Here is a 21,283-nt window from a genome sequence, read left to right as displayed (position 1 = left end):
TTATGTTGCTAGTAACTTCTGGAGGTCATTTAATCCAACTGCACACTCAAAGCAAGGTTAAATTCAAAATATGATCAGCTTGCTCCAATTATTGTCAAAATGAATTTTGAAATCTTTCAGTGAGAAATTCCACAACTTCTGAGAGCAACTGCTTTGGTGCTTAACATGCTCATGGAGAATTGTTTTCTTTACAAAATGGGATTTCCCTTGTTAACACTTGTATCCATTGCCTCATGTCCTTTCACAGTGCATTTCCAGTCTGGCTTTGTCTTGTAATTTACACTGGTTTCCACAGTTGCCCATTAACAATTCTATGCATGTACAATTGGCATAGAAATCCCCCTGCACTTATTCAATCAAAATAACATATTTGACTATCATACAAAAAAGAATAAAAGGCTTTCTTCTTTCGGAAGGGGGAACCATAATTATGGATCATGTATATTGAAATAACTTCTGTACACTCAGAAGCTGCAATCGGAGATGAATATAAAGAAATGTGTTCAGATGGACAGGGAGACATTCCTAATCCACAGAGTTTTTTAACACTATCTTTCATCAGCAGGCTTCTAAGTTATACTATTTCCCGTGCCTGATCTTAGTAGCATACATGACTCAAAGCAGGAAGGGTGACAAGATCTCTTCTCCATTTGGAAAGAACAAACATATTCCAGAATGATTTTCTCATTCTTTACAGACTCAGCGATAGCACATCTGATTTGATTTGGTGGCTATGGTGAGTGGCTACAACTGTACATACTTGAAGTGTACATAAATACAATTTACAAATTGTAGATATGCAGTCAGTTCTCTCCTGCCTTGAGGTTTCATTGACTTGCACAATCATAAATGTCTAAAAATAGCTGCCAATGATGAAGGTGCAACAAATCAAACTGTAGCTTTTTAAATACGTAACTCCCTTCTTTTTCTATCATTTTGCCACTCCTTTCATCACTGAAGTAGAAATACTCTATCACAAGCACTGAGCAATTTTTCATAAGCTGAGCTAAAGGTATAGCTAAATCATGTAGTACACATGTAAATAAGTAAATACAAGTAAGCTAGACCATTATAAGCTGCATTACAGAAGTGTGACGCAAACCCTTTAGAATCCGTTTCTAAATATCAGTTAGTGTCTGATGCATAATGTTTAAACTAGAATAAATAGGGTACAACCTGAAGAACTGCATGTGTTTTTATTGAAATTAAGTGTTTGAAGAATTGAAACATTATTACTTCAGCCACTACATTTATTCAGATGTGTTTGGATTCGCTGCTAGACAAAAGAGATGTTCTTCACACGAGTCATTAGTTTGCAGGTCATACGTAACTGCACGTTCACAAAATGTTAGGCAAAGAGAGGTCCTTAGAGATGCCTGGGGATCAATGACAAAACATCCTGGAGGATCTTATTTTGTTTCTATTTAGATACTTTCAGAATTAGTCTTTTTTACTGAGTTGGAAGGTAAAACTGAGTAAAAAGTAATCCTTAGCTCCCTGCCACTTCACTTCAGACTTTTATAGACCACTCTGTTCTTCATATGCATTCTCCATCTATCTGTACCAGATAACTACACAAGGTTTTCACAGGCATCCAGTAACTCCTTTTAATTGACAAAAGATATTACCATTACAGAGATAGAGCATCTCACCTTGGATAACAGGAAAAAGAGCTGTAAACAAATGAAATAAGGACACAGGTTGTGTACAGTTACTCCACTATTCCAGCTTAACATTACTAGTCCATTATTTCGAACACATAAAGTGAGTTCTTCTAGAATGACAAGGACATACATAATGGTATAAAATAGTAATTTCCATGTTACTGAGAATACTATTCACAAAAATCTTGAGGTTTATCCCCATAAGGCTAGATCCAACAATATTCTTCTAAACCTAATTCACTCAGTGTCAGATAAATATCATTCAAACAGTACTACTCACCAGTGAAAACAATGATAGCAATAAATAGGAAACATACCGTGCGAAGAGTATCGCCCCCTCCATCCTTACACATTTTGCCTACTGAGTTGTCTTTGAGATTAGCTGCCTGTTCTGCAAATGGTATCTCCAAATTGATGTCAGTCTCTGAAAATGGCATGTCTTCAAGTGGGCTCTTCTGCTCATTAGTTCCAAGACTGAACTTCAGATCTGAAAACAGAGTAGAAAAAATAACAATCAACAGCAGCAGAATTGAGCATCACTCAACATATGAAAGCCAGGTAGAAATTAGTCCTATGCAAGAGATCAACATCTACTTGCAAATGCACTTACTCCTGCATTTTTCTGCCAGTTGAAAATGGAGATGGAGCTTTGTAAGAAGAGCCCTGTAGATTTTCTAGAAAAATTCTGCCAAGGCATGTGACCTTTCTATTATGAAAAAATAAAGGAATCCACTTCAAAGAAACAGCAGATTACCAAGATCTTCCAGAGCCAAATAGCTCTGGCATCAGAATTTTTTTGCCATGGAACACTTTCCAGACACAAAGATTGTAACACCTTGTAAGCAAAACAGCAACTTTTTTTTCTTTTGTAGTAATTTCAGAAGCAAAACACAAAGTTTATTTTACAACCCAAAACATTAACATCACAGAATCACAAAACATTTGAGGTTGGCAGGGACCTCTGCATCTATTTGGTCCAACCCCTGTTCGAGCTGGGGCATTCACAGTAGGCAGTTAGTTGTTTTTTTTTAAGATCTCCGAGGAAGGAATCCCACTGGGCAACATGCACCAGTGCTTGGTCACACGCACCAAAAAGAAGTGCTTCCTGATGTTCACAGGAAACCTCCTCTGTTGCAATTCATGCCCACTGCCTCTTGTTTGGGCACTGAGAACCACTGAAAGGAGCCAGTGCTGAGTAAAGGGAAAGGATTATCTCTCTTGAACTTCTGGCAACGCTCCTCCTAATGCAGCCCAGGATACTATTGGCCTTAATTTCCACAAGAGCTATTACTGGCTCATGTTTAACTTGTTGTCCACCAGCATCACCTTTATGCATAGATGCTTTCAGCTGGGCAGTACCCAGCATGTGCAAATGCATGGGGATGTTCCTCCCAAGTTGCAAGACTCTGCATTTTCCCCTCATCTCTCCAGTATGTCAAGGTCCTCTGCAGGGCAGCATGTCCCTCTGGTATATCAGCCACTCTCTCTAATCTTGTGTAATCTGCAGATTTGCTGAATGTACGCTCTTCTCATCATCCAGACTATTAATGAAGATATTACACAGGACTGGATACAGTATTGATGTCTGGAGTACACTGCTAGTGACTGACCTCCAATCAGGTTTCATGCTTCTGATCATCTCTTCTGAAATCAGGCAGTTCCCAATCCACGTCAATTTCTGCTCACCCATCTCATGCATTTGCAAGCAGTATTTAGGAATAATGGAGGCTACAAAGACATTCCTTCCCTCACATCTAGTCTAAATTTATCAAAACTGCCTAGACACGCTTCCACGATATTGGGAAGGACTAATTACAGAATAACCACATTACTTCTCTTTCTTTGTTCCTTATGTCTCAGTTGAACACTAGACAAATTTGGAATAATTTTTGCTTAAAACAAAACAAAAAAAAAACCAGAAGAAAATAGAGAGGCAGTTCTGATTTTACAGAAAGAAGTCTACTTCTACTACTACTGAACTTCAGTCTGAATTTTAAAAATATCCAAAGAAGCAAGAGGAAAACTATATTGCAATTAACATTACTTAATATAAAGTACCAAAATAATTTAGCCAGAGAAAAATTTCAATCTCTCCAGCATTGCTTGTGATATAATGCTTCTCAAAGGTCACCAGGGTGACTTTTGCCAGGGTGAAGTTCCTCCTACAAGGCATTCCAAACGCCTTGAAGTACTTGTGTTTAATTTCAAACTTTCCTAAAACCAGAGCAAGTGGAAGCAAATTAATACTGCTCATTTCAATGAGATCACACTTCTGACATTGGCTCCTACCCACAAGAATCTGTTTCCTGTTCAAATATAACATACAACAAGTGCAGAAAGAGAGGGAAGGATCATACATGAGCTGAGGAGAACTATCAGCAGTACATATGCTCTCGTATATGAATATAGTATAACTAACAGACTCCTTTATGCCACTGTGGGAAATTTTTGTATGGTCTAGAATAATCATGCTAAGCAAACACAGAAAATCTCCAGAGAATAGTTATAGCTACAGCAACATTTGACGTGAAGCAGTGGAAAGGCTGTGGCTAGGCTGATTTAGGGAGAAGGCATAGGGGAAGTGTTGCTCTAAACTGATATTTCCAGTGGCCTGCTAAAAAGCTGAGTTGCAATCATGCAACCCAAACAACACATGAAGCATCAAGTTTAAAAAGAACATGTAACAATTTTTTTCTGCATCATATCTGCATTTAATTGACAGATGACATTTAAAACATGACTTGTCACTGCTATGGTTTAGAGTGAATCCTGAACATTACCTCAAACTGCTAGGGCCAAACTCAGAAGACAGGCAAATGGGTGAAGCCACCAATAGCCACTATCTGGTTGGACACTGTTTAATGCAACCACTCCCATTTCAATTTCATTGATGTAGAGCTGAGACAGTTCCAGAAAAAGCAGTTGAACTTGAGTTAAAATGTTTGACACTACTTACAGCCAAGCAATGCTGTGAGAAGTAGAATAAAACAATTCCAGATTTTACTGGTTGTATATTTCCAGATTCTCTTTTCAGAGTGGTATCTACTCACTTTTGATGGATTCTGAAAGACTCCTGAGGCATATGCTAAAGATTAAGCTGATTGTGAAACTAGAGCTACTGCTTTCAGTAAATAGACATATGAGACCTCAGTACCAAACATATCCTAGGTCAAATTCTTCCCTGGTTTCAATCTCTGGCCTCTGTGTGCATATGACTACATACACCATGTAAATTGTTTAATGCATCCAAAGGGAAGGAAAATTTTCCCTGTCCACCCAAGACTTTTGTCATGCTAATGTAGCCTATATGTGACCTACATACTTCCTATCAGCATGAGACAGATCTGATGGTCTGACATTAACAAACAATAAAGCAGTAGCTCTTATTTCAGTCCTCAGGTACCAAGGTACACTTCAAAGCAGATGCCTTGGTAACAGTGTACACATTTTAAAAAAGTCTGAAACTGCTGCTGTTGTGGGGAGTTTCTTATTGATTGCACTGTATTGTTTCTATTGTGCACTTATTAACTAGGAAGCAGCCGTAGGAGGAAGCAGCTTCAGAATTCTGTCAAGCTGCCAACTGCATGTAGTATTTCAGGAAAGAAATGCAAGTGTGATACAGAAAATGTAAATATTGTCTATGAGAATGTGGTGAATATTTTAAATCAGACTGCATTCTTTCCTTGGTTCACAGTGCTATTTAAACACCACATAAAATTATGGGAATTCTTCAGGAATGGGATCTAGTGTTGAGATTTCTTTTTATTAAGATGTGAAAAAATCAGAAGTGTCAACCTTGCTATTTCCTTATTTTGACAGACAATCTAAAGTATACCCCAATTGTGCTATACTTTTAAATCCTAATTGGTAATTGGGATGGCTGATTCTTTTTTTAAACTGACAAACTATTTATCTATAATGTTAATTCATAGCTGACTTTTAATAGAAAGTTCTAAAAGCTCACAATCTTTTCACTAAATCTCTAGCACTCCAGCCATAAAATCCTTATTAACACACAAAATGAAAAGCAGAAGCAAATTCAGTTAAAAAAATGCAACTACATTTCAGTCTTTTTTCCTACCAAGAAGTACGTTCTACTCCTCCATGTTACATGAAGTACGTTCAGTTCTTTCATTCATTTACCAGATCATCGAGCTTTGAGGTTGCCTTTATACAAAGGTTTTACTTACTTCCCTTGTAGCTAACTCAGTGCATGGGACAACCAGAGTCTCACAGTAAATTGACTTTTGCTGATCCCATGGTAAAGTTAAAGCAGATGAGTAGCTAAATACTCATTATTCTTTTATTATTATTTCTTGAGATGTTTCAATGACATGGATATCTATTAATTTTCACAGGCATCCAAAGAGAATTACTTTTTTACTTTGGTAATTGTTGAACATATTGCTAGCTTTGGGGGACTTCAGTGAGGGTTATGGATTGTTAAAATGAAAATGCATATATTACTCCAAATTTTCTTTCTCTTTCTTGTAGACACTTTCTGTACCTACATGAAACAAACAAACACTCAAAGCCAGCAAGAATGGGTCCTTCCAAAAAACTGAAATGTGCTTCTATTAATAGAAGAAACTAAGGAACTTGCTAAACTGTTTTGTTTGATCAGGCAGAAAAGAATGAAAACGTACTGGTTTCGTGTTTCTCTACTCCCTGAGTCTGCATACAATGCTCAGGCAAGAAACAAGGTGTGCTGGACAGGCAAGAATGGAGGAAGAAGAACAGGTTCACACAGCCCATTTGTGTTCAGTCTGGCAGAAGCACTTGAGAATGCTGCACTCAAATACCAATTTAGGAACAGTCATCACCTTTGGAGAAGGACAAAAGGGATTCATTCACTCAAACAGTTTTAAGAAATCCAACATCTCAATTTAAGATCTGGATTTTTTTTTTTTTTTTAATAATGTTTGAGATGGTATGCATATTTTTCAATTAGAACTGGTACAACTTCTTTGTTAAAGGGGGTTTCCACTTTAAAATAATGCCTTTGGATTTCATAAATATTTAGTATCTCTGAAATACCAAGCACTGTTTACTTCTTGCCTTAAAATCATTCACTGTTTGTATAACACTAATTAGCCCATCATTCTGGAGGAAAGATCACAGTACAGAACTGAAACAGGTGCAGTGCTTTTAACACTGCTGAACTTGGATGGTTTTTCCTTCCTGCTCTGAACCTGAGAGCAGGGCCCACTTCAGCACACTGACAAGAGCAGAAGTGTATGAGAATGTAAGCAGGCTGCATTTGCCATCCACATCACAATCTGTGCTGTGGAGAGCTAGCATATTGGAGCTGCTTTTCAGAATTTCCTATTTCTGAAGGGTTCATCAGGGCCACTGGTAAAAAAGAACCAGATGTGATAAAAACTCTGTAATAATTGCTTGGTAATTTTCCAGCTCTGAATCCTACAGTGCAGTTTATTGACACAAGCACCAGGCATCTCTTCCTTCCCTTCTGCTGAACCAGCAGCCTGGCAGTCTTCCCAGTTTTTATACAGTTCTTATTCCAGTGAGGTTTGCTAAGAGTGAGAGAGGGAAGGATTAACAACACTTCTGGAAACACACAGTTTTAGTGATATTAAGAGCTGTTCTATATTCGTCTCTCCCAGTTCAGCTTCCAAGCATATCCTGTATTGTTTGTTGCTGCTTCTCTAGTTTAATCCTAAAGCAATCTTTTTTTTCTTTTTTTTTTTCTTTTTTAGAAAACTGAATAACTGTATACAGGTCAGAATTCTAAAACTGAAGAAGTTCATTTCATGGCTTAATTACAGATAAGTAACTAAGTAACTTGCAGTAGGAAACTTAATCTACTTTCCTGAGTATTTAAGGAAGCTGTAGGGTCCAGTTGACTCCTATATTCTATCCAGTCACCCAGAAAGAACGAAAAAGAAAAAAAAAAAGACACACAAACAATCCAGAAAAGCAGTGCAGTACCTTGAAGCTTAAATGGCTGCCAGATAATATGATCTAGACAGGCATGATGGTATGGCACATACAGTGCTTCCTTCATCTCTAAGAAATGTAAGATGACGATATTTTATTACTGTCACTCAAGAACATCAGAAAGCTTTGTCAAAGTCTTTCACCAAAATTCAGACTCTCAAACCGGAAACTTTGGATTCATCCAAGGACTTCTGTTTTCCTCTGTTCTACATGACTGGGAGATAGCAGGAGAAGTTCTGCAGGTCTTCCACATGTATTGCACCCTTTTTGCATAATCACACACTACAGAACACAACTCAGTCCAACCTGCACAGAATGCTAATTTCTTCCCATTTTCCTTGTAAAAGTAAACAACCTTTTCTTCCAGCTTTGTTTTTCTTTCATTATGAGCTGCAGACATACAGCCAGTTCTCGCCTGTGTTGTATGTTTATAGTTCATTTGTTTTTGTTCTCTTATAAGCTCATCAGTGCATATGTATACTGCTTAATTTCCTGTACTTTACAGCAGAGATAAACCAGAATAGATAAATTAAGGATCAGGAAAGACCTTAGCACAACCTTTGAGAAGAGACTTCTCCCAGGTGACTTACTTACAAGATGATCACAAACAAGGTTTCCCAGATGGCTCAAAAGATACAACAGCTACACTTAAAAACTTCACAAGTGCACAACACAGGCCAGAATACGTTTTCCCATTTCATTTTATTTTGCCCAAAAGTTACTTGAAATACTAATTTCTGAAGTAGATTGCAAAACAGAAAGCCTACAAACAAGAAAAAAGATCTGTCTAGCATTACCTTTTGTTTCATCCTGCATTTCATTTTTGTTCTCAGTTGTTCTTACAGCTGAGGGTTCACTTCTATCACAGACCTAAGAAAGGAACAATAAATACAATGTAAAAGCACACCTACATATTCCAGTCAAAATTCTTTTGCCAAAGACTAAGGAGATCTGAAATCTAAGTAATTAAGAAAGAGGTAATCCTCCTCTTCCTAAAAAGATACGACTTAACTTTCCAGTTTTGTAAGGAATAAGAAAATGTAGTCTTTCTACATTTCTGTGGTGCTGCACAACCCACTCCCAAGATTCCTCACATTCTATAAATTGTATTACAACTATCATAGAAACAATATTTCTGAACATATAGAAAATCTACATCAGTACATACACACATGGGTGCACATACATCCACTTATTATTTTTACCTCCATATAATTTGTATGATCTTTTTTGCAACTTAGATCAACAACAAATGTTTAGCACTCTGGATTTTTAACGATATATAATCAGCACTGTTTAAGTCCTCATTTGCTGATAATATAAATAAGAGTTTTAAAGTTTTGTCCTACCAAAACAAACTTTTATACACACTTCTTTTAAAATCAGATATCTTGAGAGATAAAAGGAAGCATGACTTCCTGGATAGACTGGATCGATGGGCCAAGGTTAACTGTATGAGTTTCAATGGGGCCAAGTGTTGGGTTCTGCATTTTACAAAAACCCCAGGCAATCCTACAGGCTTGAAGAGGAGTGGCTGGAAAGCTGCCTGAAGGAAAGAGATCTTGGTGTACTGATGGACAGCCAGCTGAATATGAACCAGCAGTGTGCCCAGGTGGCCAAAAAGGCCAATGGCATCCTGGCTTCTATCAGGAATGGTGTGGTAAGCAGAACTAGGGAAGTCATCCTGCCCCTGTACTTGGCATTGGTGAGGCCTCACCTTGAGTACTGTGTTCAGTTTTGTGCACATTAGTACAGAAAGGGCATTGAGGTGCTGGAGCAGGGCCAAAGAAGGGCAACAAGGCTTTTGAAAGGCTTGGAGAACATGCCCTATGAGGAGAGACTGAAGGAACTGGGGCTGTTTAGTCTGGGGAAGAGGAGGCTGAGGGGAGACCTTATTGCTCTCTTCCAGTATCTGAAAGGTGCTTACAGCAAGAGTGGGATAGGTCATTGGTGACAGGACAAAGGGAAATGGCCTGAAGTTGCACCAGGGTAAGTTTAGGTTGGATATTAGGAAACACTTCTTTACAGAAAGGGTTGCTAAGCACTGGAATAGGCTCTCCAGGGAGGTTGTTGAGTCACCATCCCTGGATGTGTTTAAAAACCGTTTGGATGTGGTGTTCAGGGACATGATTTAGCAGAGGATTGTTAGAGTTAAGGTAGTATGGTTAGGTCATGGTTGGACTCGATCTTTAAGGTCTTTTACAACCAAAGTGATTCTACGGTTCTATGATTCTTAGAAAATTATTAACGTTCCATGGATGAGTAGCAGCACACTGGGAAATGTACAGATAAGCAGACTTCCAACCTGTCAGAAAAGTCTAGCTTCTCTTTGGCAGGAACATAGCAGGAAACTTAACAGAAACATTACAACACTATTCTATTCACTAGTCTATTGTTTTACCTTTCCTCCTGCTCGCCCCCTGATGAAGGGAGGTTACAAGACTCCCAGATACTATTATTGAACTGGGATGACCTCATACAGCTGCAGATAGTTTCAGTCCTCTTTAGTTATGTAAAAGCTTTCTAATGATGAGGGTATATTAAAGTTACCTAGGAAGTTGTGCAAATTATCTCATGACCGGCTTTCTGTGACTGATAAATAAACCCAAGCAATGACTTCAGAATTATCTTGCTTTGGAGAAAGGTATGCAGAATAGGTTTAAGGGCCTAAATTTACATTATTTTATTTCAGTCAAAGAGAAACGTTTAGGAGAAACTTTTTTAAAAAAAACTATTTCTATATTTAATCAATATCTTGTTACATACATCTCACATGGCTATATTCATCTGTCTGCTTGCATTATTCTTCTTTGATATTATCAGCATCAAAACATGCAGTTTAAGAGAAGCAGAAGTCTACAGAAACACTGCAACATATGCTTTTCAGACATTGCAATGTCTGAAATATGAAAATATTCATGTTTAAACAGGAACATGAATATTTCTTGTACTTGACCAAAATAACAAACACACTTGAAAAGGAAATCACATACCCTTAGGTTACATGATATTTTACCTAAATTGCTCTACTATTAAATCTTGTAATTTTTTGGGGTAGTCAATTCCAAACCAAATCCCAGAAATCTTTTATGGAGTTTGTATTTCTCCTGTAACCACATACAAAGCAGAACAGTGAATGGGAACTTCTGCCTCCAGAACATACATTTGAGTTTACGAACATCCCCCACTCTGTTTCACCTTCGCTGAAGATGAAAGAAGCTGCACAGGGAGAAGAAGCAGTTAGGACAGGGAGGAAAAAAACTCCTCTCAAAATCCACCATGCTAATGCTTTGATGGCTGCATAGCAACAGCAGGAGTGAAAACCAAAGATGGGGCTGGAATTTGGTAAGCTAGTGGTGTACTGCCATCCAGCCAGCACCTCCTTCCAGCTGAAAGCCTGCTTCCCTTTGAAGGAAGAGAGAGGATATACTTCTCTGCAGAAGAGGAATTCTAATTACAGTCCTGTCTTCCTCCTTCCCCTTTCATGCATGTGGGAGAGCAGCTTTCCTGCTCAACAGCTCACAAGGGAAAACAGGAACCTTTCAGAACCCAGCAGAACAAATCGCCACACACTTTTAATGATGTTCAGGGGACCTAGGAGTTAGTACAGGGGTCTAGATCCCAGCTGACAAACATTAACACCTAGCCAGAAAAAAAAAAAAAAAAAAAAAAAAGGTTAGATTGAAGTCCCTTATTTCCTCTTTTTAAAGGGAAAAAAGTGTCCTAGTAACATGTATTGTTCCCTATATGGCAGATCTCTCATAATGATTGCAGGTTCTACCACTTACTAAGTGTGTTTTTGGTTGCTCTTTGAGTGTTTGCTGTCATGACTTTCATGCTCAGGTTAAAATTAAATCCAATCAGTTTCTAATCATGGAGTGACTGTTTTATTCATCCCCTTGGAGTAACATGAGGCCAGCATACATACTGCATTCTACAGACTAAAACTGCTTAACTAAAGTGAAGTCTGGACAAATGCTACTCCTATAAATGCTTAAGAACTTCCCTTGAAAATCAGTAAAAAATTTTTGACAAAAATCTTCTAGAAATAGCTCTTACGTGTTTCTGCTGCTCTCTCCTCTCCTCCCACTCCTATCTGCCCCTCTCTCCTCTCTGTCATCATCAGAGAAAACGACAGCCAGGAACTTACCTTTCCCTTTGGGTCACTCTGCGGCCTGAAGATATCTCTGACATCAGGAATCTGGTGGTGTTTGTTCTTTTTCCTCAAGGTCTGCGTGACAGTCTCTACTCGTTTTTCTACTGCTGCCTTCTGGGTTCGGGTCAGTGTGGACAGGAACACCATGCTTTCTTGGGAATCACCCGTGCTCTCAGCAAACAGATTGGACAGACCTGCCTCCTTCAGCCATTCTTCTTCTAGTTCTCCCTCTGAGCCAGGCAAAGGAAAAAGGGCATAAATACTGGCTTTCCAGTACTGTTAAACACACAGGTCTACAAGGACATGATATAGCTAGTACAGTTCACAGGGAGAAAAAAAAAAACAAACATGGAGATCCAAAATAAAGAGCAATTCTTTGCACTTATCACCATGACTTGAAAAAAAAAAAAAGTTGCTTCTGAACTACTTCAAAAGGTTAACATATCATATTAAAGCTTTTAAAATAGTTAACCCAAAAGAGATCACTATGGGACAATCTTTATCATAATTGACAGCACTTTCATTAAACAATACTCTGTTCCATAAATGTTACCTAGATACAAATATGTATGAGAAAGACTTAAAGCCTCTGATCACTGCTGCTTCACTGACTTTTAGCTCAGTTCTCAATCTTTTTAGCTTCCTCATTGACATGATTCTGCCCAGTTTTCTTGATACATTAATCCTATAGCCCTCCATTAGCTCAAATTATTGAAGGACAAACCAGGCTATAGGAGTCACCTTAATGCTACTTTTTAATCAGTTCTTCTGACATGGTCTCCAGACTGCTGACAGTTCATAAAATGATTCTTGCTTTAGTCTTACAGCTGGTAAGATATCCCTTATTGACAGATCGTTACACATGAAGGAGGAGAAAGCTATTAAGTGGTGCCATCAACAGCAAAACTTCTGCTTCTGAAATCAGTTATTCTCCTAATGAAAATTTCTTTTAAATACTGACACTAAGTTCTATCTGTAACTTCTATACTGTTACAAAAACCTATCTCAAACTTTCAAAAAACATTTCAATGCTTCAGATGCCTAAAAATGCTCCTGGGTTGGCAAGTCAACTTTACTACTGCTTGCAGTTTCCCTCAATGCCCTCCGCACATCCAAATGGGCATCTGAATTTTAATAGTACTAAGAAAATAGACACAACATTTTAAGTATGAATTTTGCTGCAGCTGTGTAGCCAAATACAGAGTCTGACAAAATTCTAGTACATTTTGGTATTAGAGCTAGAAAGGAGGTCTATGTCTATTCTCCAGAGCAGGTGTAAGAGAAGCATTCCCTGTCCCCTTCTTGCCTTGCATTTGTATAGCTGCATCTCAAGCAAGCCCGCTGCCCAGGCAGCCTGCAGGAGAGTAGCAATGTCCCACATGTTCAGGAGCACTCATTCAAGTGAGGTGCTGCACATAATACAAGATGTGGGGCACAGCAACAGCTGGTTGAGCTCATCAGCTCAGCTCAGCTGACTCACTCAGGCTTCTGCCAGCACAGAGTCAGCAGCTGGAGCTGGTGAGGAAGAAAGCTATATATAAGTAAAAGAGGAAATGGTGGGTTTTGGACTGCAGAGCCTGAAGGCGTATCAGCATCAGCGAGCTGGTGTGTTTTTTTTTAAAAAAAGAGGTTCATGCATTGCAGAATCTGAGAGGGGAAGTTACTGCAATGTTAAAACTTATTTGGCTTTGTGTGGTTTCTTTTTTTCTTTTTTTCTTTTTTTTCCGAGAGAAGAATGGCATTAAGGATCTTACATTTCTTATGTCTGATGGGACAAGAAAAGTAAAGAAACTGCCCAGCTTATTCTACAATCATGCCCTCAAGAGTGATGCTTCAGTGAAACAGAAGTAATATAATGAAACAGCCAAGATAGCTGTAAGTAAGCCTGGAAGTTACTTAGTTAAGTTAAACAGTTAATCATTGGCTTGTCCTTGTGAGGATTCTATCCACAAGAACTACAGTAGTGAACATCTTATACAAAATAAACTGCAAATGAAGATTTATGATTCTCACAGTCAGTAAGTACAGGCAACAATTTACATTTTCTGCAAGTACTGTTCAAAAGAAAAACAGCATTTTACTTATTTCCAGTGCAATTCTTTTTCAGTGCACTATGCATCAGAGGCAAATGAATTTTCAGTAATGCATGTTCAACACAGTAACTCCTTTTTTAAGCATGTTTGGTGAGTCCATCTCTTGAAAGAAAATCCCAAACAACACTTAAAGAAAATCCCAAATATAGCAAAATGCTGATCATTCACAACAGTGTTTTTCATTACCATCTGGCTCCTTTATTACAATTGCTTGTCGTTCCTCATGATTATTTCCTCTGGTTTCATGGATGTTTTCAACTTCCTTCCAAAAATCATCCAAAGACATTGCATCCAAGGAGTCCTGGGAACCTGAGCGATCAAATGACGCTCCATCTGGGATCCTCTTGGAATCATCATGATTCATTGTATACTGGCCAGAACGGCGGCTATTAACATAAAACAAAGAGCAAGTCTTCATTAGTCTTTTTAAATACATGATATATTAACACCTGCAAAGGCAGGTACTGATGAGCTGTGTCCAAGTATCAAAACAAACTGCTGTCAGCAAGTAAACTGAGATACTTAAAATTACTTTCAATATCTGGAACTTATGTTTTAATCTAACATCATCGTATATATGATAAACATATCTGCCAATCTAGAATGACAAAGAAGAAATAACCATTGCAAGTTCTAGTAATCTTAGTCACATATAATCTCTCAATCAATATACAATAATCAGTTCCGCTAACTTCATAGTATATACATGGTATAACTTCATGGTATCTTCCTAGCACCACTGTTTATGAAGAATTTTTGAAAAGCACCTTTCATTTTGAGTAAAATCTACTAGCTTCAACATACCCCTGCTGTTTTCCTCTACTTTTCTGCTTCTGTTATTTTATTAATGTTTATTCTGGTATCTATGACCTTATTTATATCTGAGAGAGGACAAAGTAGAATTACTGAGCTTATAGCTAGTGAACTGCTAACTCTAAATGTTTAATCAAGGTCATTCTTTATTTCTTTCTATCTTACTTCCTCTCTGACTGAACATTTACCATTTTTATAGATTGATGTTGCTAGTGTTTAGTACACTCTGAAAAAATAGTTTTTGAAGGCCTTAGCAAAATACATCTTTCATCTTAAGTATAGCTATAGCTGCAATTAAAAAAAAAAAAAAAAAAAAAACAACCAACAAGCTGGAATCTCTAGCTCTAACCTTATAAGTCACTGGCAAAAATTACCACTAACCTAGCAATGAATTCACCTTAAAACATGCAAAGGTTGTTATGATGTCACTTGTCACTAAAGCTAAACATCATTCCTACAGTCAAATACACCCAAAAATAAAAGCCACAGACTGATTCAGATTATCATGAAGAGGAGGCAGATTGCACTATTAGCAACCTGATCTAACTTAAAAATTGACCCTATTCTGAGTGGGGGAAAATTGGTCCGGATAATCTCCAGCAGTCCTTTCTAAGTTAAGGAACTCCACTACTACAGCAGTATAACAGAATTATTCTAGTATCAAAATATAGCCAGTCCTTAACATTTCAGGAACAGATTCAGCTGTCTTTCACAGAATCACAGAATGGCCCGGGTTGGAAAGGACTTCAAGGATCATGAATCACCCACCCCCCTGCCACAGCTGGGGCCACCAACCTCCCCATTAAATACTAGACCAGGGCCCCATTCAACCTGACCTTGAACACCTCCAGACATGGGGAGGTGTCTTGTTTCATGCCTGAATTTATCTCCATACTTAAGGAGTAGAGTTTAAGTTTGGGTTAAATAATAAATATCCTTTATTCCAAGAGAAAAACAAAGCAAAGATCAAGCTTTATAGATTTATCACAAGGTAAACCCAGCAAGGTAAGTCCTTCCTACCTTTCCATTTGGCTGACTTTACAGGTTTATCTAGAACTAAAACAAATCCATCTAGTCCTTACATTTTATCTTGGGACAACTAACGCTTGTTAGCTACCCCTAAGTAAAAAAGTCATACCTTTCTCTCTGAAGATAAGTCCCTTGTGTGTCCAACTCACAGATCCTTTCACTCCATTATGTGCTTGATTCTCTGATAAGAAATACTAACTATACGGACTTTGCCTTTAAAGGTAAAGAGCCCTATGGCAGGACAACCAGTTTCTACCCGCCCTGCCTCTCTGTTCTAAGTACAAGTTAATAAATGACAATGAATTACCATGCTCATATGCACCCCAACATTATTCTGGAACCTGTTGCTACATGAAAGCCCAGGAAAAAAAATACATAAAGGAGCATTTAGTCCTTGCACCAACGGCAGTAATATCTTACTGTTAAAGTACGGTGCTCAATAAATACGATTTCTGCTTGTAGGTAACTTGGTCCTTACACCTTTCTGCACAAACACATCCTGTTTCTGACCTGTGCAGCCTGTGAACCCAGCAGCAATTACTGTAAAAGGATGTTCACAGAGCTACATTGGAGGCATCCTCAAAAGCCAGAGCAGAGACAGAATAGCTATTTTCTGAACAAATGGTGTGAGCCTTGGGAAGCAGGACAGGCTTTCAGCCACAGCTCGGGCTTCTCGCCTCACATTGTTGAAGGTGCCCAGACCAGACTGAAACCTCTCCACATACAGGCTCTGCACACTTGAACTACAAGTAAAAGGAGGTCAGACTTCAGCTTATTGTCTCTCCAGCCAACCACCTGAAGCTGCTCAGCAGGTTTTCGATGGCCTTTCACCTTTGGAACAACTTGCTTCAACTAACCAACCTCTGCTGAAATTTAACCACCATAGCACACCATGCAAAAGGTAAAGCTGACTGATCTAATACAGTAAAATGGAGCACTCTGGGGGTGCCATGGCAAATTTAGGTGAGATAATCTGCAACAGGCTGTAGACCACACCTCCATGGAAACATTTATCCCGGTCTTCCAGAAAAGAAAGCTCCTTTGCTTACCCAGATCAAACCACATCTCAAAGAACAGAAGTTTGTGTCATCACATGCACAGCTGGCATCTGGCACAAAGACTCAAGGCCATTTTCAGGATTCTGTGAGCATTTGCTGTACAAAAACACTCCCTTAATCCTCAGAGACTGAACTCTTCAATGACAGGTTACAGCTTTGCTTTAGCTGACCAAACTTTTTCTTGTTCTGTTCTTTGTGGCTCAAACTCTTCATTTCTTGTTGACAAACCAGTATAGCACTTCCCAGCTTTGTGCAGGCCATAAAGCCGCTGGGCATTGTGAAGAATGACATTGTGAGAAACACACAATTAGGAAAACCCCCCAAAATAAACATTCACACCAAAACCTGGCAGGTCTATTGCAAATCTCTCCTCCGAATTTCATCTTGCATTCTTGCCTAACGAATCCCACCTATGGTGCCAAGCAGCAGCACCCCAGGAGCTGACACTACAGATCATCATACTGCCCGCACCTCCCTGCTCCTTTATATTTACTGCTTGGTCTATCGACCCCCTGTCCCCAATTTCTGTTTAGACTGCAAACCCTTTCATAGCTCTCTTCTTGTTCTGCATGTCTTCACCCCCACAGTTAATATTTCTATGGGCTAGGACACAAATAAGCTCACAATGAGAGAGAAAACTCCTAAAACTCCAGCTGACAGAGCAGGTCAGATCTTACATTTACTTTGCTTGGTTCCGTTTTCTTGATTTACATGCCCCACAAGAGAAAAATGCCAGTGAAGTGGTATTTGGAATGCAATCTGCACAGCAGAGGTGCCAGGCATCTCTGCATGTCCAATAACCCTTGTGCATAACGAGGCACAACCAAGAAAGAGCCATTGAAGATACTGAGCCCAACCTTGATATCATAAGGTTAGTTTTAAGGAAAACAATGAAAAGAAAAGAAAACGTACAGCACTGGTGTTTGTTTTCACATATCTGTTGACAAGACTAAAAACATTGAGACTTCCACTAAATTCAATCCAAAGATGCTTAGCAAGCACCAGCTGTATATTATACAATAAAAACACATAGATGTTGTTATAATCAAGTTAGGATTTTTTGGGTTTTGTTGTTGTTGTTGTTGTTGTTTTTTGTTTTTTTGTTTTTTAAAGAGGAGAAGGGAAAAAAGCCATCAATCTTAATATTAAGATACTAAAGAATCTGGAAGGGAGATATTTTTTAAAAAATCACAGAATCACATTAACACCAAGGTTGGAAAAGACCTACAAGATCATCCAGTCCAACCATCCTCCTATCACCAATAGTTCTCACTAAACCATATCCCTCAAGACAAAATCCAACCATTCCTTGAACACCTCCAGGGTCAGTGATTCCACCATCTTCCTGGGCAGCCCATTCCAGTACCTGACCACTCTTTCAGAAAAGTAGTATTTCCTAACAACCAGCCTGAATCTCCCCTGGTGCAGCTTGAAGCCATTCTCCCTAGTCCTATCACCAGTTACACGAGAGAAGAGGCCGACCCCCAGCTCACTACAACCTCCCTTAGGTAGTTATAGAGAGCAATAAGGTCTCCCCTGAGCCTCCTCTTCTCCAGACTGAGCAATCCCATCTCCTTCAGCTGCTCTTCATAAGCCCTGTGCTCCTCACTCCTCACCAGCTTTGTCGCCCTTCTTTGAACCCGTTCCAGGGCCTCAGTGTCTTTCTTGCAGTGAGGGGCCCAAAACTGGACACAGTACTCGAGGTGCGGCCCTACCAGAGCTGAGTACAGGGGGACAATCACTTCCCTGTTCCTGCTGGCAACACCATTCCTGATGCAGGCCAGGATGCCATTGGCCTTCTTGGCCACCCGGGCACACTGCTGGCTCATGTTCAGCCGAGCATCCATCAATACCCCTAGGTGCATTTCCTCTATGCAGTCTTCCAGCCACTCTGCCCCAAGCCTGTAGCGTCGCCTGGGGTTGTTGCGGCCAAAGTGCAGGATCTGGCCTTGTTGAACCTCATTCCACTGGCTTCAGCCGAGCTATCCAGCCTGTCCAGATCCCTCTGTAGGGCCTCGCTATCCCCAGGCAGATTGACACTTCCAGCCAACTTGGTGTCATAAAAAAAAATAATGAATCCCACATTCTCAGCAAGAGTCATAAAATAACAAGCTGGAAAAACTATCAGTAGGAAAAAAAATAGTAGTCATTCAAAACAAGAAAACAAACAACAAACCCCAACTGTGATTGCAGTTGCAGAAAATGTCATGTCTCCAGCACATTCCTACTTTTTATGGTGTTGAGATTTTTTTTGTTTATTTAAAATATGAAGAATGCTGCTACTTTTCAGAAGTAGCTTCGAGAAAATGTCTTTACTTCTTCCAGAAAACGTATACCACTAACAAACATAATCACTTAAAATAACACATTTAGCATTCCAGATTACTAAATTGTAAGCTTATTCTCCAGCAACTTTAAAAATAATAATAATAATAATAAAATGCTTATTTCCAATATGGTATTAGCTAACAACATAATCAAAACCCATTCAGTTCTATATCCAGTCACTAGTAAATTGTTCACTGACCAGACAGCTTCACAGGAAGCAGTGCAATACTCTTCTTTCCAAATTTACAGTCAGTTCTGACCTCTGATACTCAGACACACAGTTTGAAGCCATAAGATTTTTGACTGTTGATCTCAGCATATAACTGAGCCCCTGGGTATAAAATCCACTCTTCAATATAGTCAAACATTCCTTTGTTGCTGACTCTTACCAGAGTTATCTTCTTGTCCCACTCACTAGAGATGTATTTATTTATAAGAAACATCAAGGATGTCAGACAAAGCACTTCACCTCTTCCAGAAGGCAGCCATTAAAAATAATTCTAGTAATGAACACTACTCATTATACACTTCATGGAATTATAAGGACAAAATCTGGATGGAAAGGAACCAAATTTTGATTATTTCAACAAGCATTGAGGAACAAGATAAGCATATTGTAGCAAGAACTTAAGAGAAGATCTGTATATGTAACTATCTTCTTAGATGTTTCCTTTCGTGACCAAACACATCCTTTCTCAGCCTGCAAAAGAATGCAACCCTTCACATTGATCACTGTTATATACAGTAATTAAAATATGCTTTTTCTTAAAGTTCAGTCAACGTGGTTTTTATTTCATCAATAATAAGTTTATACTTGTGCAGTTGTTTTATTCCCTAATTTCTTTCCTATGAAATCTGTCTTTTCCATTGCCTTTTTAACTGCTCAAAACCTTTATTTGTCACCGGTAACCACAGCAGCTGAAGATTAAGCAGTTAGAAGGTGCACCTTTGCTGGCATTTCTGATAAATTCAATTCACAGAAAGCTAATTTTACACTAACTTCCATTCTTCTCACTTATGGAATATAGATTATGTTGTATTTTAAAATAGTGAGTGATGAGAAAAAGAGCACAGTTATTTCTGTAGTGCTGGACTTTAATTTTGGAACTGAGTATGATCTGTCTTTCTACATCACTATACAGGCCTAATAGTTGTACAGAATCCTTATGTACTACACATATATATAGAGAGAGATATACGCTAGATGTGCAAATACAGTAAAAGGTACAAATACTAAATGCAAGGATTTTCATAGAAAAAAAAAAAAAAAAAAAAACTAGGGAATATAAAAACACAGTTAAACCGAATAGAAAAGATTAACATTGCTGAAAGTAGTTCAATACTATCATTACAGAAGAACTCACTGACTACACTAAAGAGCACTTTTTCTAATCATAAATTAGCAATTTCTGTACAGAGCTCTTTTTTTCCGCCACTCATTTTTGACAAATTTTGGAATTTAAAACTCAGGCCTTGATTGTTCCTGAATTAAAATTGTCACAACTATAAAAAGTGCTGCAACTGGAACACATGAAGAAACCATCTGTTCACTTATTCTGTATGACCCCAGTAAGAAGTCAGCTCTTTGTGGTTAAAAAGAAAATTATGGTCTTTTTGCACAGCTGCCTAAAAAAGCCTATAGAGGTCTTAAACGTTGTATTCAAACAGGTCAATACTTTACCATGCAAATGTTTTACCAGAGTGTTTCAAAAACATTTGTTGGTATCAAATAACTTTCATCATTGAGAACAACACACAAAAAAAGCATTACATTATCAAGCAATACTTGTCAGATTACATCTGGTTTATTCCCATCTACTAATGCTGTACACCGAAAATAGTGACTTGACATTCTTGGCTTTGAAAGCTTCTTTAAGTAACCCCTATTGGTATTCCTGTAGAGGCAACATCTTGAGTTCTGTAGCCCCTTCAGATATACTCTCTCACACTACCGTAAAATAGCACCTTTGTTCCAGAGTTACAGAAAATAATTAAAACACATCTGACTACAATCGTAACTCAGCAGGAACTTGTGAAACGGCCATGCAAACAGCCTCATTTCTTCCAGAGACTGCGTACACTTGGCCATTTACATGACAGCTCTTAGAATTAAAGCCTTGACTGATACTGGTCTCACTGTCAGTGATCATCACACACGTGGTTAGAGTTAATAACCTGATAAAC

The 21,283-nt window shown here is 38.6% G+C and overlaps 1 protein-coding gene across 5 annotated transcripts in view; it reads right to left on the bottom strand.

Moving 5' to 3' along the window:
* Window positions 1-21,283, bottom strand: part of ARHGAP18 (Rho GTPase activating protein 18) — an 84,945-nt gene that overhangs the window by 22,855 nt on the left and 40,807 nt on the right. For 4 of the 5 annotated variants that reach the window (XR_014881403.1, XM_085217328.1, XM_085217329.1 and 1 more), the window contains exons 2-5: window positions 14,058-14,257; window positions 11,773-12,008; window positions 8,420-8,492; window positions 1,982-2,151 (exon numbers count right to left, since the gene is read on the bottom strand). Coding sequence is in view for 4 of the 5 variants with exons in the window: in XM_085217328.1 (XP_085073454.1) it covers window positions 1,982-2,151; window positions 8,420-8,492; window positions 11,773-12,008; window positions 14,058-14,257 (679 nt within the window). In the remaining variant the exon portion in view is untranslated. Of the gene's footprint in view, window positions 1-1,981; window positions 2,152-8,419; window positions 8,493-11,772; window positions 12,009-14,057; window positions 14,258-15,822; window positions 15,960-21,283 lie in introns of those variants that run through there. The other variant, XM_085217330.1, reaches the window with a different exon arrangement.

Source organism: Meleagris gallopavo, chromosome 2, assembly GCF_905368555.1.
Source record: "Meleagris gallopavo chromosome 2, MGAL_WU_HG_1.1, whole genome shotgun sequence".
Lineage (NCBI taxonomy): Eukaryota > Metazoa > Chordata > Aves > Galliformes > Phasianidae > Meleagris > Meleagris gallopavo.
This window is presented reverse-complemented; position numbering and strand designations above follow the sequence as displayed.